General features: G+C 40.5%; 1 protein-coding gene across 1 annotated transcript in view; it reads right to left on the reverse strand.

The window, feature by feature from the left end:
• Positions 1-25,010, reverse strand: part of LOC122820917 — a 33,544-nt gene extending 8,534 nt beyond the window's left edge. The window contains exons 1-5 of the mRNA XM_044098619.1: positions 24,860-25,010; positions 23,988-24,023; positions 23,762-23,918; positions 23,512-23,692; positions 23,315-23,444 (exon numbers count right to left, since the gene is read on the reverse strand). Coding sequence (XP_043954554.1) covers positions 23,315-23,444; positions 23,512-23,692; positions 23,762-23,918; positions 23,988-24,017 — 498 coding nt within the window. The 5' untranslated portion in view covers positions 24,018-24,023; positions 24,860-25,010. The remainder of the gene's footprint in view (positions 1-23,314; positions 23,445-23,511; positions 23,693-23,761; positions 23,919-23,987; positions 24,024-24,859) is intronic.
• Between the last annotated feature and the right edge of the window lie 204 nt (positions 25,011-25,214).

Genomic DNA, 25,214 nt, shown 5'->3' on the forward strand with positions numbered 1-25,214 from the left:
GACTCTACAAACAGAAAACATAAATGGGAGACTGAATTACAGGCCTCAATAACTGGGACACTTGGGACGAAATCTGTACAGAAGCACATTTGACAACAAACTCTAATACATGGAGAGAATTCAAGTGGAAAATAATAATCTGGTTTTTCAGAACACCAGCGATAATGTCATAAGGTGTGGTGTGGAGGCGGTGAGGTAAACGCAGCGGACCCAGATGAGGTGAAATGAGGAGTTTTTAATGTAGATAAATAAACAGAAAACGGTCCACAGACCTGGCAGCACTGCTGAGCGGAAGGCTAAAGCTCACTACAGGTAGCAACAGGCGATCACGGACGAACACAGACGTAGGAGACGTACACAGACTGAACAAGACGTTAGCAGACGTAGGACCCGACAAACACACAGAGACACAGGTGACATTAAATACACAAGAGGTAATCAGGGAACGAGACACACCTGGGAACTGATCACGGGGAGACAGGACAACACAGAGACTCAGACACACAAGAAAACTAGAAATAAAGAAAAACACAGAACACGACAGATAACCAGTAAAATGTAAAGTAAAGTGATGGACTCTGACCTGAACCTTCAGAGCCACATAAAGACAGTTACAAAGTCGGCCTTCTATCACCTGAAGAATATTTCCAGGATTAAAGGACTAATGTCTCAGCCAGATCTAGAGAAACTCATCCATGTGTTTATCTTCAGTCGTATTGATTATTGTAACGGCGTCTTCACAGGTCTGTCCAACAAATCAATCAAACAGCTACAGCTGATCCAGAATGCTGCTGCTGGAGTTCTGAATAAAACCAGGAAGATAGAGCACATAACACCAGTTTTAAAGTCTCTCCACTGGCTCCCTGTAGCTCAAAGAATAGACTTTAAAATACTGTTGTTAGTTTATAAATCACTGAATGGTTTAGCACCACAATACATTAAAGATCTGCTGCTGTTGTATCAACCTTCCAGAACTCTCAGGTTCTGGTTCTGGTTCTGCTCTGCATCCAGAACCAGAACCAAACGAGGAGAAGCAGCATTCAGCATCTATGCACCAAAAATCTGGAACAAACTTCCAGAAAACTGTAAAACAGCTGAAACACTGACTTCCTTTAAATCTCAACTAAAAACCCACTTGTTTAGAGTTTTATTAGAAACGTAATCAATTATAAATTTATTGACGGAATCTGACTATGTTGTGTTTTTATTGTTGATTCTATGTTGCATTGTGTTTTTGTGTTTGATTTGATTTAAAGCACTTTGAAATGTATTGCTGCTGAAATGTGCTATACAAATAAAGTTTGATTGATTGATTGATAAAATGTACCCCACACAACCCAATCTATGCTGGAGAAACTGCGGGACACGTAACGCCAACCATACTCATATTCTGTGGTGTTGCCCTAAATTAAGTGAATTTTGGAAGGATATCTTTGATGCCCTCAAGATAATTTTCAGGAAAAATATTCCAAAAACCCCCTTGGTGGCAATTCTAGGAGTAATACCCGATGGAATAGACAGAATGGCCGATAGATATCTCCTAAGAATTTTGCTGACTGCAGCATTGAAGTGTATAACTATCAGATGGCTGAAAGCATCACCTCCAACATATAACATATGGATTCAGAAAGTCCAAGAAGCTACTATTAATACGAGATGGAAGTTTATTACACCGCTACTAATCCAATGATGTAATTGGTGAGTCACCCTCCTGCTGGACCAATCTAAAATGCCATGACACCTAAGACTATGTGGACCACTTTATCTCTAGGAGGATCTAACTGTAAGCTTGTATTATTTTTATTTACGGTTTGTTGAGGAAGAAATTACTAAGTTAGCTTAATTTGGAAAAAAGCTTGGCTCTCTTCCTTCTGGTCCCGGATACCGGGCTCTTCCAGCGGGCGGCGTGTGGCAGCAGGAACAACGATGCGTGATGACGTCACAGAGTTACAAAGTTTAATCTCACAACAAGCAACGTATGAGTTAACAAGAAAACTGCAGAGCTACAGAGACATACATTCGTTACCTGAGACAAAAGAATAAAAAAAAATGGACAAAGACAGAGAAAGAAAAGGCAAAGACATGTCTTTGGAGAAGGCTGATGCCAAAATGGCAGAAATATAACAGCAATCTGAATTATTATTATCATGTTCGATCTCTTATAGTGAAGGCGTTTCTCTCCTTGTTAATGTATTCATTAAGGCGTAGCTCTGTATGACCAATCAGACGCTACCTTGGACGCCAATAAAACTTAGAACTTCCCCTAATTTCACGCCAGAGATCAAAGGCCATTTGCTCTCTGGAAGAACAATGGAGCAAGCAGCTGCATCCTGGTTCTTCTGGGCTCTAAGGCCATTTGGGCAAATAAAAGCATAAAACAAGACTTCACAGATACCTGTGAAATTCAGAGTGTCTCCTTCACAAAGTTAAGCTCAGTAAAAGATTATCTTCACAAACCTAATTCTGGTCTACTGCATTCAGCATTTTCCAAAGATTTAAGTCCTTGCCTTGTCACATAAAATCAACAGCACAAAATGAGGTACAATTCCTTTTCTAACCTATAAAACATAACATTCAAACAATTTTCTAATACTTTTTTTATTTTCTAATAAACAACACATTTTCATTGAAACAATTTCCATTTGGTTCAGATATTATCATAGACAGTACAATTTTCAAATACATTCAACATTCACCATTCTAAACTTAGATAATGCACTTTGGTTAAAAACCTGCTATTAATACTTAGAAAAATTTTAATGATCTCAACATTCTATGTTGCATTTTAGTTTAAACCCTGCCAGATGTGGTTAAAAGACCTTTGATGTTCTGTGAACCCAATCGGCTTCTGCCCTGCAATAGATGCTAATTTCGTGGCTTCCTGAACCCTGATAACAATACTAAAAGATCTCCTTTATTATGCATCTAGTTCCTGACCTTTGATATTTACCCTGTTGGATAACTTAACTGTAAATTCTTCACAGAATATCTGTTTAAAACTAAGAAATTTATACAACATAGAATGTTCAAGATACCTTTTACACATGACATAAGATTAACCGTTTGAAGCATTTGAAATAATCATATTTCTTTACAGCAGGGGTGTCAAAGTCAAATGGACGGAGGGCCAAATAAAAAATTTAGCTACAAGCCGAGGGCCGGACTGATCGAATGTTCATTGAAATTTTTTTAAATGACGCATAGTCTAGTGAACCTAATTGAACCTACTGAAAACCTAACAAATATATTCCAACATGGTCAGATAAATAAAGCAATATTTTCTTATGGCTCTGTCAGTAATCTTTAATTTTCAACAGACACAACTGAAATATTTTAAAAATATAATTGGATTGAAATACAATAAAGTAAAGTGCAAAACTCTATTAATCAAAAACAACACTTTCATCAAGGAGAAGTAACATGCAGTGAAAACAAATATTAAACTTTAACTTTTAAACTTGAACTGACTAAAAACTCTAAATATAAACTCTAAACCTTGTTTGAAACCCCCGGTTCTCAGTGTCCACCTTCCTTTTTGCCATTTTTGATGGGTATCTGAAAGTTAATTTTACAGTTATGCTGATGACTGCTGTGCTAATAACCAGTGTTGGGTAAGTTACTTTAAAAATGTAATCCGTTACAGTTACAAGTTACCTTGTTTAAAATGTAATTGTAGTGTAACTTTTTTGATTACTTTTAAAAAGTAATGTAACTAATTACTTTTGATTACTTTTTGATTACTTTGAGGTTTTAATGAGTATTGACCCATGTTCAACATCTTATTTTTCTTAGTGCACTGCAGGTTAGTGCACCGCCACAGGCAGTGCAAGAATATGATTCTGCATTATCTGTTTCTCTCAGGTTAGGGAACTGCCTTGCACAGCAAGGCAGTTCATTAGCATTAGCCTTTTAGCTTAAATAAGCTATTACTTATTTTTCTGACTTAATAGCCATGTTTAGTATACTGACTGGAGTAAGTAAATTATAGAGAACATTCTAATGATACCACACATGCTGCTGAAAGTATTTAGGCTTACATTAGCATTTAGGCTAATTTCAGCTCATACACTCATTTTAACAGATTCAATGGTGCACGTCCAGCTTACTTAACATACTTGTGACTTTCCAGAAGCTAATGACTACTATTTAGCTAAGTTAGCATTGATGCTAATTTTTAGCATCAGAACCCTGGGTCCAAACCAACAGGCACACTTTGGCAGGCCCCAGTTAAATTTCTTCAGGAATTTTCTAGTTTACTTCATGAAAACCATAACACTAGCACATTGCATACAATGTCTCATGGGAAAGAATATATTCCAACGTTTGTCATGTATCAACACCAAACAGTCAAATATTCGTAAAACATTTTAATATTCACAGATGTAAATGTAAAGCATTGCATAAATGTTACAGAAGAGGGTACTATTGTTTTCTGTAATTGCTGGTATTACCACAATTCCGAGATGTTTGTCCTGCCGGGGACACCGTAGTGCAGGGGATTTTTGCGCGCGAGCTGCTATAGTCCTTACAGTGTGTTTACTGCCTGTAAGGTAAGCAGCAGCTCCGCTAGCCGATGTAAAATATACATTGCGTTGGTATGCCGATCTTTTTTCTGTTTGTTCAGTGTGCCAGTTGGCTGCAGATTGCATCTTGTTTTGATGAGGTTTGATTGTTTTGTAAAGGGAAAATTGTTAAATCCTGACAGTCTGTTTACTGCCTGTAAAGTGGATGAAATAAAGGCGCGAAAGTCTCCCCTCCACGAAGAGCCCTGTGTCCGATTCCTCTCCTGCACCGAACAAACCCCACTTTCACAAAGAAAAACACAACGCAGAGCCCATAGGGTGTCTTCCACCAGCACAGCATGGAACATCAGAGTGGCATTGCGGCTATGATAGAGACAAGGAGCCGTAGCGGAAAACGGCGATAAAGGGCGCAAAGCAATAAAAATATCATTACATATTTTGAAAAGGTTTTTGTTTATATATTTTTTAGAATGTAACTAAATTTGTAATTCTTAATATTTTTGGAAGTAACTGTAACTGGATTACATATTTTCTCATTGTAACTGTAACGAATTACAGTTACTCTTTTTTTGTAATTAAATTACGTAACGTCGTTACATGTAATCCGTTACTACCCAACACTGCTAATAACCCTTCTAGACCGGACGTGTCGCCGGCGACACATCTAAATTTGCAGTACCGTAATTCCGCCACACGTAGCGCTAAGTGGAAAAATTCCAACGGTTTCTGAAAGGGGAGACGTTGCACTTTCCAGCAAGTATCGGGTTAATACGGTAACTTCGCAGCTGCAGCTGCAGAGAGTGTAATTAATCCGGGGGGCACTCGTTTAATAGACGGTATATTTCGGCAATAACTTGGTGGATATTGAAAGTTCCGGTTGATATGGATACATGGGTAAGTACATCATCTCACAGAACATTTAAAGAACTACTTACAGTTCAAATAAGGAAGATTTTTTTTTTCAGACGGGGTGCCGGCTTGCTGCGGTCTGCGGGCCGGTTCTAATAATAAATCAAGATCATCCCAGGGGCTGTAAAAAATCTTCTCGCGGGCCGGATGTGGCCCGCGGGCCTTGACTCTGACATATGTCAGAGTCAAGGCATATGTGATTTACAGGTTTTTGTGTTGTTTTTGTTTAGATGTTTAGTATTCATTCTCACACCTGATAAGAAAACTTATTATCTCATCTTCCGATGCCACGTTTAATGTAACTGGTAAATGTCAATATGAGTCGGAAGTTTGTATTCATGTTTGTATGTTGTTATTAAAATAAATAAATAAATAAAGTAAAAAAAAAAATGCTTTGGCTCGTCCTTACAAACCATCTGGTATAATACCAAGTAACGCAACTGCAACATCCTTTGGTGTAACTCCTGGGAAGATATGATTTATAGTTCTGTACACCTCATCCTAAAGTTTTGAAGTTTGGGGCATGACCAAAAAATGTGTGTCTGATTGGGGACCAACACAAGCTTGGTACTTTAGGATCCATCTTGGCAACCACATCTGGGGTCCTGAAATATCTGCTAATAATTTTCCATTTCTATTCCCGCCACATATTTGAGTTTGTACCTCTGAGCCTCAGTCCAGACTCCCTCCCAGCCTCGTCAGAGATTATTTTGATCGTCTCTGCCTCCCATCTTTGTTTGGTCCAAGTGGTTTCGGTAAGGTTCATTGACAGAAATACACTATATAACTTTGCTATATATTTTTGATCTCCTCCCCCTTTCTGGAAATGGATTAGAAGGTTTTCTAATGGTGTTGGATTTAGTACTTGTTCCCAGAGCGCAGCTGTAAATATCTAAAGAAATCACTTTTCTGGAGATGAAAATTCCTACATAACTCTTCAAACGACATAAGATTGTTCCTGTTGATCAACTGATGAAGAAATGTAAGCCCCTGTTCAGCCCATTTAGAAACATTTTTGTCCAAGAGATTGGGTGTGAAGGATTTAATATGTCCAATGCTTGTTAATATTGATAAAACTCTCGGTAGCTTGAAAGAAATTTGCACTTTGTTCCAAATGTCAAGTGTGGTTTTAGTCCACAATGGCAGTTCCTTAACTGGGATATCTAAAAATGGCAATACCTTTAATGGTACTGAGCACTTTGCTTGCTGAATGTTCAGCCATCTTGTTTGAGAATCCTGTTGGATCCATGAAATTAAAGGCTTTAACTGAGCTGCCCAGAAATAGTATTTTAAAACCGGAAGCTTGAGACCCCCTTCCGACAAAGGACAGCTCTGTCTGCATCCAACTGGAAACCTGCCGACCTGAAACCATTAACTCTTCCAGCCGCTTGTGGGATGAATATAATGTATGTATCCAATCTATGAACTTGGGCCCAAATTTAAACCTCTTTAATGTTTGAATAAGGTATTTCCACGACAACCGATCAAAAGCCTTTTGGGCGTCTAAAGATATTACAGCTGTCATAGCTTTATTTTCTTTTTGGTGAGACATAATATTTAATAAACGATGCAGATTATTTCCATAGTGCCTCCCGACAATAAATCCGGTTTGATCTGGATGTATGATTTGATTTATTATGACATTTAATCGTCTTGCCAGAATACCAGTTAGAATGCGTCCGTCCCCATTCAGCATGGATAATGGCCGTCGACCATGATCAGTGGATCTTTACCTTCTTTATGTAATACAACAATTGTGGCATCAGACCAGGACGGCGCCATTGTTTTAGTTTCTAAAGAAAAGCGGTATGCTTCCAATAAAAGTGGAGTAACGATGTCTATGAAACATTTATAGAATTCATTTATGAAACCATCGGGGCCAGGACTCTTATTATTTTTAAGGGATAAGATAACAGTTTTAATTTCTTCTACTTGAATTGGCTTATCTAATTGTTTAGCTACAGTATCAGATAATTCTGAAATATTTATATTTTGTAAGTAGTTTCCTATTTTATTCTCATCACTGCAAGTGTCAGTGTCTCGGTATAAAACCTTGTAAAATTCTGCAAATGTTTCATCAATATCCTTTGGTTTTAAGATGGATTTATTGCCCGATTTCAGCTTTTGAACAACATTTGTTGTTTTTTAAGTCGGAAGGCCAGAAGTCTGCTCGCTCTATTTCCATTTTCATAATACTGCTGCTTAGCAAAACGAAGGTTACCTTCTATCTTTTCTGATAATAAATCTTGGAGCTCTCTACGTGATGTATTCAAATCATTCATATTCCTGGGTCCTCTAGTCTTTTTATGTTGAAGATCCAGATCTCAAATTCTATCTTCTAAATATTTCTGTTTGGCTGCTTTTTGTCTTTTTTTTGCTGTGGTGTAGGAGATGATTCTACCTCTTAAATAGGCCTTTGCACAGTCCCACAGCATGATAGGAGATGTGTCAGGGGTGTTGTTTATGTCCAAATAATTTTTGAGGTCAGATTTAACAAAATCAATGAATTCCTTGTCATTAAGAAGGGAGGTATTAAGTCTCCATTGCTTAAATGATGGGGTCAATCCTATATTCCACTGGAGAGTAACAGGAGCGTGGTCAGAGATTGTGATGGGCAATATTGTGATATCCTCAATTCTGTGTAGCTCAGCCTTGGAAGTAAAAAAGTAATCTATTCGTGAGTAAGATGCATGTCGGTTTGAGTAAAATGTAAAATGTCTCCTTTGGGTATTTGGATCGCCAAACGTCCACTAATCCAGTTTCCACAGACATATTTTTAAGCATTTACCCATCTTAGATATGGGGGTCTGAGAGGCCGGTTGCCTATCTAGGTTTGACATTACACAATTAAAATCCCCCCATAATCAGCAGACAGGAGCTGTAATCATATTGAAAACTGACTTAATAAACCCTGGAACATCTTCATTAGGGGCGTATACATTTATAAAGGATACCGCTGTTCCATCAGTTATCCCATTTACCAAAATAAATCTGCCCTCCTTGTCCTTATGTACTAACGTTTCAGTAAAATTAATTTGCCGATGTATTAATATAGCCACACCCCTTTTCCTGCCAGAGCAATGTGACGAATAGTAAACTTTATCAGCCCATGACTTACTTAATTTTGTATGGAAGTAAATATGTGCCATCAGAATTTGAATTAAAAATGCCTCTGAAATTTGAATGCTGTATATTAGTGCTTACTTTTTCAGTATTAAAATAAATTCAGAATATATTTTTAACCTAAAAAAAATTCAGTGTCATTTTTTGTACATGGTTGCAATTTTCATTTATTAAAAAAATTCACATTCCTATTTCAAAGTCATCAAATTTTCAATATACATATTTTTCACAGTTTAAATTTTCAGTGTTAAAAAATTCAGCATATAAAAAATTCAACTTTTCAAAATTCAAATGCAATATTTTCGTTGTCCTCCAATTCAACTTGCTCAAATTCGCCGTCTCAAATTCAGCGTCTAAAAATTCGCTGTAAAAATGGCCAAGGTTACTTCAGGTCACAGACATTAGCAATGGATGTCCGATTCCAACATCCACCTAATCACGTGACACAACCGTCATATTGAAGAAATACCAGCATCACCCAGGCTGGCGACCATGGAGGCGACATAAACCCAACGGTGAGTTTAATGCTTTCATATTTCTATAGTATATTTTATTTTGTGCATGAAGTTTGATACATTATCTTAAAGCCTGATTTAAAACACGGGTTGGGCCGTTGTTAATCTTACAAATTGTAGATTTATTTGTGTTTTATATAGTTTCTATAATTTTAATGAGAGAAGAGCACAGTAGGATTGCCATCCCTTTAGAAAATAATGGAATCGCCCGTAACGAGACGCGATTTGTTCGGTATTTCTGTATGTCCGACAGTAACGCCTATCACATGCATATAAACATTTAGTGTAACAATAATTACAAAAATAAAACACAAGACATGTTAAGCTCAGCTAATGTGGCGGGAGCTAGTAAGGACCCCAGAACGCTTTGGACCATTGATGATGTCACGGTTGCCTAGAAACACTAGGGCGCAAAAGATGGTTAGCAGTCGTGGTGAGCCGCTCTCAACCTGCGTCTTTTTAAAACGTGCTCAACCGATACTCTACCATGTCCTAGCAAAGATACAGGAGAGGGAAGACACACATGCCAGGCTGAACAGTGTCAGTGAGGATGAATGCTAGCAATTGTAAAAAAAAATTAAGAGGGAAACTGAAGAAATTATACTGTCTCTTTATTCTTTAAAACTTATGGTACTGCAGTTTTAGTTTCTCTAGTGAAATAGAATGACACTTTCCATCTGCTAGATCCTTATTTTAATTTCTGAAAGGTGGGAACCCTACAGCACAGAGCTTTCCTGAGTAAAAGTGATCATTCTCATAAAGTGTAAATTTCTTTTTAACTAATCCTTTTTCAACTGCTACTTTGTCTTTTATATATTTTGTGACTACAGGGTAGTCAGGATGCTATTGTTGAATCTGCAGGCCACTTACTTAATTTACTAACTGAAAGACCACGGAGTGGAGGAAGAGGAGACATGATGAAATTCTGGACTGGATGGGAAAATCTGCCAGCAAGTCTGTCTGTGGAGATTGTTGGTGGAAACTACAAAACACTAAGAATTCCTTGTCACTACTGGAATTACAACTCTTTCAGTGAGGATTTTGTAGCATGCATTTCCTCTACGCCAAGGGTGTCCAAAGTCGGTCCTCGAGGGCCGGCATCCTGCATGTCTTAGTTCTCTCCCTGGTTTAACACACCTGGATCAAATGATGGCTTGTTAGAAGACCTAAGAAGAACATTGACATGCTGTTAAGGTTGTTGGTGCTACCAGGGAGAGAACTAAAACGTGCAGGATACCGGCCCTCGAGGACCGACTTTGGACACCCCTGCTCTACGCAGTCTGGCTTTGACTTGCTTTGAGTGATCGACCTGTTAAAAATAAAAAAATAAAAATCTACATTTAAGCTGTAGCAGTTCTTTGTGAATCAGTTTGTTAAAACAAAACAGTTTTGTTTTAACAAAACTGTTGTTGAAATGTAGAATCCATTGAATTTTCTGATTTTGTCAGATCACAAGTTCGATACATATGTTTAAATGTGATCATATGTATTACTCATTAGAGCGACAACATTGCTGTTACTTTAATTTCTCTAGTTTTGTCAAATTCAAAACTAGAGGAACTAGAATAACACAATGTTCAGAGTAGATATTTCATTTCTCTGAGTCAGTACTGTTTGTACAGGCAGTTTTAAATATGAAACTGAAATTGTTTTTTTATGCAAAATGTTATTGAATGTACTTAGATGAGTTCATATATGCTTTAGGTATTAGAAAATAAACAACATAAGACAAAACTTTTTCTGATTCTTATAATTCAAGTAATGTAAAGCACTACAACAATGTACAAATGTACCTGATGGGTTCCTTTTGAGTAAAGAAAAAAAAAAAAATTACAAATTTAGAACATTTTTGTTCTCTAACATGTCTACCATAAAAGCACTAAAATTCACCTCTGTGGTAACATGATCAGCATTTTGCTTTACATTTCATAAATGGTGAATTTTTAAACTGGCACGGAAGCGTATTGCTGTCACAGGAAAAAAAATTGAGCGCTATCACATTATAACGTCATATGTATCTTATTAAAATGTGATAGTTATCTTGTTAAAACATGATTGCCTTCTGGTGATTTTGGTTGCTTGGTTACAAACAGACGTTTGCCGTTATTCAGCTATTGTTATTAAATAAAAATCTGAACATAAAATGTTCAGCAAATACATCTGAGCCTCCGTTATAATCTTTATAACCTCTGTCAAGGCACCGTGGGGTTCAGGAATTGGATGATGTACCACAAGAACCCAGAGCAGGTTAGGAGTCATGTTGCTTCAGTTCGAAGTGGGTGATTGTCCCAGCCACTGCAGAAAGTATCCAGATCATCCTGCAGACATGGCAGGAAGACATAATGGCAACAGAAGAGGAGTGCTTCATTTGAAATGTCCAGGTATCCCTCTTCTTTAAGGTAGTGTAGCACGTCATAATAGATGCACGTTACAGCCGTCCACAGATCTCTCCACAGTCGCTCAGTCCTTCAATTATGGAGTAATAAACAATTAAAAACTGCCCTTCAAATCTCATCATATTGAAGACCACAAAAGCTAATGTTACTATAGACATTCAAAAGCATCACACATTGAAACTTGTCATTTGTACAAACCTTTGATTGTGCACACTCTTCCCAGATATGAAACTGCTTCTTCCTGCTCCAAACGATCACGGAGTCTATCAAAAATATGATTCAGCAAAAGTTCCTTGAAAAGAGAAAAAAGAAAAAAAACATTAAAAAAATTGTCAGTAAAATAAAAAAGTATTTTGACATCAGTAGGTCAGCATTGAGAAATCACAGTAATCTAAATTAAATTATGATATTTAATCTAAAATAAGTTAACAGATGTACTTACAAGCATATATTTTCTTGAAAATGAGTTAAAATCAACTGAAAAAACAAAGGCGGTTGTTTATAGTGTTGCTAGGTAACAGAACGAGGTTTTAGGCAAAGTAAAAAGAATGTAAATTAATATTGTATATCAACAATTGTCAGATAAGAGAAGCAGTATTTTGGATGATGTTGTAATGAAGTCACCTGAACAATACGGTAGCTGATCAGAATGGGGTTGTGGTTATAATTAATGTCGGAAAGTGTTCACAGCCCCTCTTTGAAGCACACAAGGCAGCCATATTAGCGGTAGCATCTCCTGAAAAATTACGACTTTACTAAGACTGCCTGTCTCAGTCTCACCTAAGACAACATACAAACAACCCAGAATGTCGCCACCCATCAGTTCTCTTTAAAGATTCTAGACTTGACCTAAGTGGTATTTCTTTTTGAAATAAAACTGGGGAAATTGGACGTGGGACAGCGGGGAGGGGCTGGGGGTGCTAGGAGGTAGCAACATGTAATATGCCGACACTACACGGTGTAAGATTAACAACGGCCCAACCCGTGTTTTAAATCAGGCTTTAAGATAATGTATCAAACTTCATGCACAAAATAAAATATACTATAGAAATATGAAAGCATTAAACTCACCGTTGGGTTTGCGTTCGCCTCCATGGTCGCCAGCCTGGGTGATGCTGGTATTTTTTCAATATGACGGTTGTGTCACGTGATTAGGTGGATGTTGGAATCGGACATCCATTGCTAATGTCTGTGACCTGAGGTAACCTTGGCCATTTTTACAGCGAATTTTTAGACGCTGAATTTGAGACAGCGAATTTGAGCAAGTTGAATTGGAGGACAACGAAAATATTGCATTTGAATTTTGAAAAGTTGAATTTTTTATATGCTGAATTTTTTAACACTGAAAATTTAAACTGTGAAAAATATGTATATTGAAAATTTGATCACTTTGAAATAGGAATGTGAATTTTTTTAATAACTGAAAATTGCAACCATGTAAAAAAAATTACACCGAATTTTTTTTTACTGCAAAAATAATGACATTGAATTTTTTTTTAGGTTAAAAATATATTCTGAATTTATTTTAATACTGAAAAAGTAAGCACTAATATACAACATTCAAATTTCAGAGGTATTTTTTATTCAAATTCTGACGGCACATATTTACTTCCATAGATACTGGTTACCAGAGATGGGCTCAGAAAGGATTAATAAGAATTAGTCAGTTATTCAGTGGAGAAAATATTAAGTCATTTAAGCAATTACAAGATAAATATGGATTATACTCAAAAGATTTCTATAAGTACTTACAATTAAGGGATTATCTTTTATCACACAAAGAATGGCCTACCTTGAAACAAAATACATTACCTTTAGAAATATTTTTGATAAAATGTGTGGAGGAAAATAATAAGAGGAAGATCATATCTAATCTATATAAACATTTACAGGTGCATTTCTCTGACAGTTCTATAGATATAAAGCAAAAGTGGGAACTAGAAATGAACATTGTTATTGAAGATGAGGAGTGGGAGGAGATTTGTGAAAAAGGTTTTTAAATCACCCACAGTCCAAATTGGAAGGAATTTGATTGGAAATTAAGAATGAGATTCTTCAAAACACCTTTCAGTTTTTCAAAATACAACAGAAATGTTACAAATGTGTGTTGGAGGAATTGTAATCAGATTGGGGATCACACTCACATTTTTTGGGACTGCCCAGTACTGATTCCATTCTGGCAGGGGGTTCAGACAGAAATTCAAAAAATACTCAAGTTCACGTCACCACTGAACCTACTGCATTATATACTGGGTTTGACCCCAGGAGACTATATTGGGAAAAAGGAAGTCCAGTTACTACAGATTCTGCTACTAGTAGCAAGAAAAATGATAACTTTGTCTTGGCTCAAGCTTTTGCCTCCCACTCTTCAACAATGGCAAGAAAGATTGAAGAATGTGTACATAATGGAAAAGATAACAGCAAAACTTCATTTAAAAATGGACATTTTTCTGAGTGTTTGGACCCCAGCTATTTCCCACTTTGGATGGCCACTCTGATAAAGATGCTAAGTGTTATAAAAAGCTGCTGGTCCCCTTGATATGTCTCTCTCTTTTAATGAAAGACACTGGATTTGTACATCTCTCTTTCATGTGAGCCCATGAGAACCTCTCAAAGAAATGTCAATTGCCAAAATGGACTTAAATGTTTGCTGAGACCCCCCCCCCTTTTATTTTTTATTTTTTTTTCTCTATTGTTTGTTTTTCTTTATGTAAGTGCATGCATAAATATACATATGTATGTGTGTTGGATTCATAATAAAGAATGTTAAAAAAAAATAAAAAAAAAATAGATAGATTTATTTAATTGGCCAATAAACAAAACAAGAACGTGTAGCAGAGCTGCTCATTGCTCTTTGATTGTGTTGGTAACCTGTCATGGTGGCAGACAGGGTCAGAACCGTCACTGTCCTTCTGCCTGGTTACTTCTTGCACCTTGGACAGTATTCATAGTTGAGTGTTGTTTACCATTGGGGCTTTGCCTTAATTTCTATGTTTAATGGAGCAGACAGTTGTGGTTTCTGACTTGGGTGATATGGGCGAACATCCAGGGTGGTATCTTTTAGGGATGGTAGGAAACCACTGCGGATTGTGCCACAGAGATGGAAGCAAAGCAGAATGAAGAAGAGTTTGAATTGATAATGATATTGGTTAAATTTATTTCAGCTCTCAGTATTTAATATCTAGGTGTTTTTATGGGAATGTGGATTTTTCAAATCAATTTGAGAAACAGTTTTGAAAGGTGCACTTCATTTTATTGTGTCATGTAGCGCAGGGTGCTGGTCTTTGTCTTGACTACAACACTAAGTGGCTCCTTGGTTGCATGTTCTCCCTCATCCACCTTCTTTCCATCCCCTTTCTGTTGGATTTCTTTCAAAATAAATGCCATTAGTGGCAAAAAAGTGAAGTTCATGCTATGTGAGGACAGGAGACAAGATGTTTCCATCCCTGAAATTATGATGCATAGAATCACAAACCTAAATCTAAACTGTCACAGAGAGTAAACACAATAAAACATGCTCTATCTGTGGCATTGTTCATTAAAATGGCACATATTAAAATTAAATATGATAGGTACGCTTAATGATATTGTATTAGTGATTAGGTAATGCATTCAGGAAGTACTTTTACTTTTAATACTTAAGTATTTTTAAAAGCCAGTACTTTTTTACTTTTACTCAAGTAAAAATGTTAATGTAGTACTTTTACTTTTACTAGAGTACATTTTTTTAGTACTTTCTACAACACTGCCGAACATTATCATCAACCAATAAAATCATCCCAGGCCGACTTTGGAAACTGGATGTTGTGACGTATACAATGAATATATTTCACACCCGAATATATGCTCTTATTGTGAAGGGGAGAAGATGAGGTGAGAAGTGTCAAGAAAATCCGAGATCATCCCACTTCCCCATGCTGGAGATTTTAGTTTAACAGTAAAAATAAATAAAGTTATCTTTAAAATTAATTACTCAAGTAAAATCTAGATCCAACATTAGACTTAAATGTCAATAAAATCAATTTGGTTGTGTGTGTTGTTTCTGTCTTCTGCAAACTTTGCTTTAATTCTACTTTTTTCTATTTAATCATAAGAAATCATAGTCAGACAGAGAGAAAGTCATGAAACAGGAAAAGCAGTTTCCTGGAAAAAGAGGAAGTAAGTTTCCAGCCTGCAGATTTATAAAAATAGTTCAGACTATTACTTAGCATGAAAGTTTTAAAGAAAGAAATCTAAACATTGTGAGTAATTGGATAAGATTCAAAGTAAAATACTTATATTAATATTGGTTTACTTGTAATAATACTTACACTTACATTAGTGGGTACTGTTTGTTACTATGCAATAGTCAGCCCCGCCCTCTCCTCACAACTCCTCAGCTGACTACTGACCAGTTCTCTGTCTAACAGGTCTGGAAAATCTCTAAGACCTGGGTCTTACCCTCAACAAGATCTATAAGAGATAATCTGTTTAAACTGGTGGCGAAAGAGACTCGTCTAGTTCTAACTACCTCCTATCCAGAAGTTATGACCCTTTTCAGTTAAGAAACAATCAACTGAGTAGCCCTCACAGCTGCCTAGCTTCAATAACCACTTCTGTTAATGGTAGTTCTCTTTCTAAAATATAACATGCACTTAGAACCGGCTAGATATTATTTAGTGACTAGGATTTAAGTCCCAGGGTCATTATTTACACTCACCAAAGGAAAATCCGAAGCCACCACATTACTAGAATCATGTATACTGGTTTTACTATAAATAGAAGAACTTTGATTCAAATGACTCAATTAATTTCAATGTCCACAACCTAATCAGAATTTTTAAGATATATGTATTTATTAAGCAAGCTTTAGCAGGGAAAATGACAGGCATACAGAATTTACTTGAGGTTACCATACAAAGAAAATCAATAAAATTTAGATCAATTTAACCTTTCTCTAAAAACCTCCCTACACTGTCATCTATCTATAAAATAAGGCTTTGGGGTGCAGCACAACTCATACCCATCGGTGGAAATGGATCTGGGCAACAGAAGTACTTGGTCAGAATCCTTCTCTGTGAAAATGAATCCCCTTTGGGACTGAAACAAAGTGAACTGTCTGTTATATCCAACCGAACAGCTCTTGGTCGATCCTGTGACTTTTGTTCAGTTCCCCAAGTCCGTTGCGATGCAGGTTGAGATCATTGGGTCGAGCTCAGAGTTTTGAAATCTAATGAAGAACCAAGGCGGTGGGTTGATGGATCCCGTCCTATTAGTCCGGCGTGCATGAGGTGATTCTCGCTTTCCTTGGTTCCAGGGCGTAGTCCTCTGCTGGTCTTCTTGCCGCACTTGTGTCGAGCCTCCGCCGGGGACGAAGAACATCGTATCACCTCGGTCTCATGGTTTTATACTTTTCTGCACTTGTGGGTATGTATCACAAAGAGAGAGAGAGAGAGAGCAGGAGCGCTGCGTGCATTTGCCCGCCTACACAATCAGGCCCCAACCTTCAACTCAGATCTCTGTCTTAGGGACTGTTGAAGATTGCGCAATAACGTTCCTATGACATTTGTAACTTGGGTCACAATGATCCTGGGAGCTCTGCTGTCTGGGGCTTCATGCCCCTGGTAAGGTCACTAAGGCAGACAGGTCCAGGTGAGGGACCAGACAAAGTGCAGCCTGAAGACCCCGATGATGAGAAACAACCCTCGGCCGGATGCGGGCCACCGGGGCCCCACTCTGGAGCCAGGCCTGGAGGGGGGGCACGACGACGAGCGTCTGGTGGCCGGGCTTTTACCCATGGAGCCCAAAGAGGAAACATGGGCCCCCCCTCCCATGGGCCCACCACCTGTGAGAGGGGCCAACGGGGTCGGGTGCAATGTGTTATGGGTGGCAGCCGAGAGAGGGGGCCCTGGTGGTCCAATCCTCGGTTGCAGAAACTCTTGGGACGTGGAATGTCACCTCTCTGGTGGGGAAGGAGCCGGAGCTAGTGTGTGTGAGGCTGAGAGGTTCTGGCTAGAAATAGTCGGTCTCACCTGGACACATGGCTCTGGTTCTGGAACCAGTCTCCTTGAGAGGGGCTGGACATACTTCCACTCTGGAGTTGCCCAAGGTGAGAGGCGTCGGGCAGGAGTGGGCATACTTGTTGCTCCCCATCTCGGCGCCTGTACGTTGGGGTTTACCCCGGTGAACGAGAGGGTAGCCTCCCTCCGCCTACGGGTGGGGGGACGGGTCCTGACTGTCGTTTGTGCTTACGGGCCGAACGACAGTTCAGGTGACCCACCCTTTTTGGAGTCCCTAGAGGGGGTACTGGTGAGTGCTCCTCCTGGGGACTCCCTTGTTCTGCTGGGGGACTTCAACGCTCACGTGGGCAACGACAGTGAGGCCTGGAGGGGCGTGGTTGGGAGGAACAGCCCCCCGATCTGAACTAGAGTGGTGTTCTGTTGTTGGACTTCTGTGCTCGTCATGGATTGTCTATAACGAACACCATGTTCAAACATAAGGGTGTCCATATGTGCACTTGGCACCAGGACACCCTAGGCCGCAGTTCGATGATCGACTTTGTCATCGTTTCATCGGACCTGCGGCCGTATGTCTTGGACACTCGGGTGAAGAGAGGTTCTGTCCACTGACCACTACCTGGTGGTGAGTTGGCTCCGCTGGTGGGGGAGGATGCCGGTCAGACCTGGCAGCCCAAACGTGTTGTGAGGGTCTGCTGGGAACGTCTGGCGGAATCCCCTGTGAGACGGAGCTTTAACTCCCATCTCCGGCAGAACTTCGAACACATCCCGGGGGAGGTGGGGGACAGGGAGTCTGAGTAGACGGTGTTCTGTGCCTCCATACGGCTTCGAGGCGATTCTGGTCCACCATCCACGTCTCAGGAGGGGGAAGCAGTGCAGCACCAACACTGTTACAGTGGGGATGATGTGCTGCTGACCTCAACTCGGGATGTTGTGGGCCGGTGGGCAGAATACTTTGAAGACCTCCTCAATCCCACCGACATGCCATCTGTTGTGGAAGCAGAGCCTGGGGACTCCGGGTTGGGCTCTCCAATCTCTGGGGTCGAGGTCGCCGAGGTGGTCTAAAAGCTCCTCGGTGGCAGGGCCCCGGGGGGGGATGAGATCCGCCCGGAGTTCCTTAAGGCTCTGGATGTTGTAGGGTTGTGTTGGTTAACGCGACTCTTCAATATCACATGGACATCGGGGGCAGTTCCCCTGGATTGGCAGACCGGGGTGATGGTCCCCCTGTTCAAAAAGGGGGACCGGAGGGTGTGCTCCAATTACAGGGGGGTCACACTCTTAAGCCTCCCTGGCAAGGTCTATTCGGGGGTTCTGGAGAGGAGGGTCCGTCGGATTGTTGAACCTCGGATTCAGGAAGAGCAGTGTGGTTCTGGTTGTGGAACACTGGACCAGCTCTACACCCTCAGCAGGTCCTGGAGGGTTCTGGGAGTTCGCCCAACCAGTCTACATATGTTTTGTGGACTTGGAGAAGGCGTTCGACCGTGTCCCTCGGGGAGCCCTGTGGGGGGTTCTCCGGGAGTATGGGGTACCGGGCTCCTTGATACGGGCTGTCAGGTCCCTGTAGGACCGGTGTCAGAGTCTGGTCCACATTGCCGGCAGTAACTCGGGCTCGTTTCCGGTGAGAGTTGGACTCGGCCAGGGCTGCCCTTTGTCACCGATTCTGTTCATTACTTTTATGGACAGAATCTCTGGACCAGCCAAGGTGTTGAGGGGATCCGTTTTGGTGGCCTTAGGATCAAATCTCTGCTTTTTGCGGATGATGTGGTTCTTTTGGCTTCATCAGGTCGTGATCTGCAGCTCTCGCTGGAGCGGTTCGCAGCCGAGTGTGAAGCGGCTGGGATGGCGATCAGTGCCTCCAAATCTGAGGCCATGGTCTTGAGCCGGAAAAGGGTAGAGTGCCTTCTCCAGGTCAGGGGGGGTGTCCTGCCCCAAGTGGAGGAGTTCAAGTATCTTGGGATCTTGTTCACGAATGGGGGAAGAAGGGAGCGGGAGATCAACAGGCAGATTGGTGCAGCGTCTGCTGTCAAGCGGGCGCTGTACCGGTCCATCGTGGTGAAGAGAGAGCTGAGCCAAAAAGCGAAGCTCTCGATTTACCGGTCGATCTACGTTCCCACCCTCATCTATGGTCATGAGCTTTGGGTCATGACCGAAAGAACGAGATCGCGGATACAAGTGGCCGAAATGGGTTTTCTCCGTAGGGTGGCTGGGCTCTCCCTTAGAGAGAGAAGCTCAGTCATCCAGGAGGGACTCAGAGTAGAGCTGCTGCTCCTTCACATCGAGAGGGGCCAGTTGAGGAGCATCTGGTCAGGATGCCTCCTGGACGCCTCCCTGGTGAGGAGTTCATGTCCCACCAGGAGGAGGGGAAACCCAGGACACTCTGGAGGGACGATGTCTCTCTGCTGGCCTGGGAACGCCTTGAGATTCCTGGGAACGCCTTGGGATTCCTGGAGGAGCTGGAAGAAGAGACTGGAGAGGGAAGACTGGGCCTCCCTTCTGAAGCTGCTGACCCCACAACCCGACCAGGATAAGAGGAAGAAGATGGACGGATGGATGGAAGTTTAATATCTGATAAAAATAACTGAACATTTTGGATATATTAAACTTAAAAATAACTTATTCATAAAATGAGGATATTAATAATTCATTCTGAAATAACCATCAAATTCTGATAATATTTTATCAGGTGAACTGTTTGATTAAAGTTCCTAATAATTTTTCTTCTGAAATTAATATTTATGATTATTATTATTAATAAACTGCACCACAAAAAATGATAAATTCTGGGAAATTTTATAGAATAAAAGTGTATTTGATTAATTTTGGTAATTTTACAGGAGAAATGTTTTTGTTTCACAAAGTGAATTTTAAAGGTCATTTTCTTGTTCATTTTTGTTCATTTATTTTACAGTGAAACATTCTAAACATTGTAAATATTGTAAACATTGAGTCCATCACCAGATTTAATTGAACAACAGCTGAGCAAAGAAAAAATGTTTTATCTGTAAATATGTAATTATGGAAACTCCAGCTGCCAACATTTTACTGTAAAACCTACAAGTTTCTTTTTTTACAGTGTGGAAATGACAACGTAAAATTAGAACCTGAGTCGTCTGGTTCTGGTTCTGGTTCTGGTTCTGGTTCAGACCAGCTGAAGGCTTTCATCTCCATGGAGACGGACCAGACAGAACCTCCTCAGATTAACCATTTTATAATCTACTATAATAAATATATAGATATATAAATCTAAACATGTCTGTCATTCAGATTCACTGTTTACTGAAACTAAAGATGTTTTCTGTGTTTATCATCTGAGCCTCACGGCTCTGAATCCTGTTAATAATCTAACTAGATTTAATCTAAAACATGATCATGATAACCAGGTTCAACATCATGAGGCTGAAAACACAAAGCAGCTGAACTTTGACCTGAGCATGAAGGATGAACTGGATGAACTGGGATCCAGTTACAGACTGGAGGAGTTTCACTGTGTCTGTTCTGAACTTTTAGTTCTACATACATGAACAATCTGGTGTTTTCATCACTGCTAACATGATTTTGTTTATGACATCATCATCACATGATTCATCCAATGAATCATTGAGTTCCTGTCAGGTGAAGGAACTCACCTGATTAATCAATCAAATTTAATTTGTACAACACATTTCAGCAGCAAGACATTTAAAGAGATTTACATCATAAAAACATAAAAACACAAAGTCATAAAACAGAATCAACAATAAAACATCACATTAAGTCAAGTTCCATCAATAAATTGATTATTGATTATGTTTCTAATAAATCTCTAACATCTGGTTTTAGTCCAGATTTAAAGGGTCTCAGTGTTTCAGCTGTTTTACAGTTTTCTGGAAGTTTGTTCCAGATTTGTGGTGCATAGAAGCTGAAAGCTGCTTCTCCTCGTTTGGTTCTGGTTCTGATGCAGAGCGGAACCAGAACCTGAGGGTTCTGGAAGGTTGCTATGACGACAGCAGATCTTTAATATATGGTGGTTCTGATCCGTTCAGTGATTTATAAACTAACAGGATTTAAAGTTTATTTTTGATTCATTTCCACATTCTGTCATGTTTCCTTCCTCTCTGCTTTGGGTCAATAACCCGACCAGAACCCTCAGACATTTTCTCTACAGATCCACTTGGTGGGTTGGTCTTTCATTCATAAACTTTATTTATCAACCTGTTGGACCAAGTCCTGGAAAATTATACTGGAGGTCATGGAGAGTCCTGGGAAAGTCCTGGAATGTTTTTATAAATGCCACTGAGAACATTATAGAACCTTCAACCATCAGGAGAACCTCAGTGATCCGGACCGGCCTGATCAGTTAGTGGGTCCATCTAGAACAGTGATGATCAATACGTTGATCGCTGGAAGGTTTTGAGTTGATCTCAGCATTAGGTGACAAACTGAACCCACCAGGACAAAACGTCCTCTTCTGACAGGTTTATCTAAATATTCACTAAGAGCCTAAACATTTGTAGCTTCATTAAAGAATAATAATAATAAAAAAATGTGTTAAAATTAATATTCTCAATAACTATTGTTCCAACAAGGTATTGCACAATTCAGTCTGTTTCAGTTCCATTAACAAAATAAAGAACTCAAAGACCGACTGACTAGCAGAGCAGGAGTTTAAATGAATCAACCATCACTGTGTTCAGGGAACCAACGATTAATAATCCAGAAATAAACTTGATATCTTAACGGACTGAATGTTTTGTTTTTAACGTAATCTTTGCTCGTCTTGCGGCAGGCGGTTGCCATGGTAACAGGTGTGTTTAAACTACAAAGAGAGAGAGTAAAAAGGTAGGAGTGGTTTTGAGTTGATCACCTGTTCGGGTTATTTTACCTTTGTTTACCTTTGCTGTGGCTCATTACAGCCGCTGTAGTTTCTAAATGTTGGACTAATTACCTCGTTCCTTTGTGAGTTTACATCATTCACAACAAACATCACATTAAACAAATAGATTTCATTAAATTTTAACAAACAAATGGCTTCTTTACCTTTCCAGAGCTCTTTTGTTCCTCCTATCAGTCTGTAGCTTCTCATATTGAGGTCAAAGGTCAGATCTACCATAACTGACTGACACCTGCTGGCCTCAGGTTTTCAACCAGCTTGTGACTGAGAAACCAGTAACCTCCTCCCAGTGTCAGAATCTCACTGAGGAAGAAACTGCATCAGGTTTTCTATCACTTTATTATTTCTAATATAACTGATGAATGTTTGGATATAAAGTAAATCAACAGTTTAATTTACATTTTTTAATGTCTTTGTGTCATGAGGTCGATCTCAGCCGACTGGTGAGAGAAAAAATAGATCTTGGTCTGAAAAAGTTTGGGTCCCCTGATCTAGAACCTGAAGGGATGTCCTGTCACCATGGCAACCAAACCAAATCCAGAGGGTCGGTTCTGGAGTCTGTTGTGGTAAAATCTTTAAACTGGTGAATATTTTCTGTTTTGACTTAGAAAAATTTATTTTGTTTCATGGAAAGATGAAGAGGAACCAGGAGGTTCTAGATTTATTCTGTTTGAGTTTCTGCTGGAGTGGACCGGTTCTGTGGTTCTGGTTCTGGGTTGAGAAGTGTAAAAGCTTCATTCTGTCCTTTTGGGTCCAACTTCAGCCTCTGAGGCTTCAGGGAACCTGAAGTGAAACTCATCCTGTTGGTTCTGATTGTTTCTGTCTCTGAACAGGAAAATGTTCTGTCTAGTCAAAGTCAGTCGGTTCTGATCCAGTGAATCATAAAGTAACATGATGAGATACACCTGGTAGAGGAACTGGATCGGACCGGTTCTGCTGGGCACACAGACCCCGCCCCCTCTCTGTCTCACCTGTCCGGTACCTGCAGTGTGGCGAACAGCGACTCGGTCCATGTTTGGTCCATCTGCAGCTTCCTGAACCGACCCAGAACCTCTGAGGCCAGAACCGTTCCCTCTGAGGAACCAGGAGGATGATCCGCTCTGCTGACCCGGCTGGACCAGAGACAGCCAATCAGAGGGCAGGAAACCAGCCTGTTGTTACCATGGTAACTGTGTCTACCTGACGGTGCTGAGCAGATCTTCATCCTGCAGCAGCCTCCTCATCATCTCCCTCAGCTCCCCCAGGTAAAGCTCCGCCCCTCCGTCTGCAGGTATATTAGCCCCGCCCTCAGGCTGCTCTAGCCACGCCTCCTGTGAGCAGAGGCCCCGCCCCCTGACTACAGCGAGGGCCAATAGGAACGCTGGAAGAGGACAACATGTCAGTCACATGACCAGCAGTTCATCTGACCAGGTGATCTGTCTGCTCTTACCTGCAGTAAAGGCCACGCCCCCACACACACCTAGCAACACACAGCCTCTCCTGTTACCATGGAGATGCCTCAGCAGCCACCCTGTGACGTCACGGACAGGCCACGCCTCCTCCAGACTAAACTCCTCCCTCTGGGCTGCAGCTTCCTCTTCATCAGACTAGAGAGAGAGAGATGTTACCATGGTTACAGGACAGAGGGGGCGGGGCTGCGTTCTGCAGGGAGTTACCTGAGTCAGGTGAGCCGTCAGAGTTCCCATGATGCACTGCAGGGAGGAGAACAGAACAGTGAACCCAGGTCATCCTGACCAGGAGGTCAAAGGTCAACCTCTATGATTCACCTGGTGAACTGTCAGGTGAATCATGGAGGGGTCAAAGGTCATAAGGTCACCAGGTTAATGTAGCCTGTTCTAGAGAAAAGGAAACAACTGATATTGATTATTGATCAGATATTGATCCCTGATAAAATCATAGATCTAGATCAGGTAGATCAGAACCTGATTCCTCATGATTCCATATTAACGGATCTATTATCAAAGTCTATAGATCATTAATCAGAGACAAACTGACCATCAGACTGAGACCCGGTTCTGGTTCTGGTTCTGTCCAGTTGATCTTTATGACCCAATAATCTGTTCAGGTTCAGATTATCTGGTAGAATTTAGGATTATCATAATCTGTCCTGGATGGTTCTGGTCCAGATCTCTGCCCTGTGAGCAGCAGCAGTTCCTCCTCCTGACCAGCAGGGGGAGTTATTCCCCACCCGTTTTAGACTTAGACTGACTTTTATTGTAATTTTGTATGCACAGGGTGTATACATAACGACATTTCGTTGCATACGGCTCAGAACAATGTATTGAGGTTCCAATGAGGTTACTCCAGAATAAAATAAAATACAATATAAAATATAAATATAAATATAAAGTGCAGGAATAACAGTAAAATAGAAGTTATTTAGCTCTGTACATGAAGTGGAGACCAGTTTTCGAGTGCAGACAGTTAAGAGTTCAGCAGTCTGATGGCAAGTGGGAAAAAGCTGTTCCAGAACCTGGTGGACCTGAAGCTGTTCCAGAACCTGGTGGACCTGAAGCTGTTCCAGAACCTGGTGGACCTGAAGCTGTTCCAGAACCTGGTGGACCTGAAGCTGTTTCAGAACCTGGTGGACCTGAAGCTGTTCCAGAACCTGGTGGACCTGCACCGGATGCTGCAGAACCTCTTTCCAGAGGGCAGCAGGGGGAACAGTCCATGGTGGGGGTGTGAAGGGTCAGTGACGATGTTTCTGCCTCGGGACACACAGAGCTGGGATGAAATGTCCTGAATGGAGAGAAGGGGAGCCCCGATGATCCTCTCTGCCGTCCGCACCACTCTCCTCACGTTCTTCCAGTGGGAGGCGCTGCAGCCTCCACACCACACAGAGAGGCAGCTGGTCAGAATGCTCTCTATGGTGCTTCTGTAGA

This window comes from Gambusia affinis, linkage group LG18, assembly GCF_019740435.1.
Source record: "Gambusia affinis linkage group LG18, SWU_Gaff_1.0, whole genome shotgun sequence".
Classification (NCBI taxonomy): domain Eukaryota; kingdom Metazoa; phylum Chordata; class Actinopteri; order Cyprinodontiformes; family Poeciliidae; genus Gambusia; species Gambusia affinis.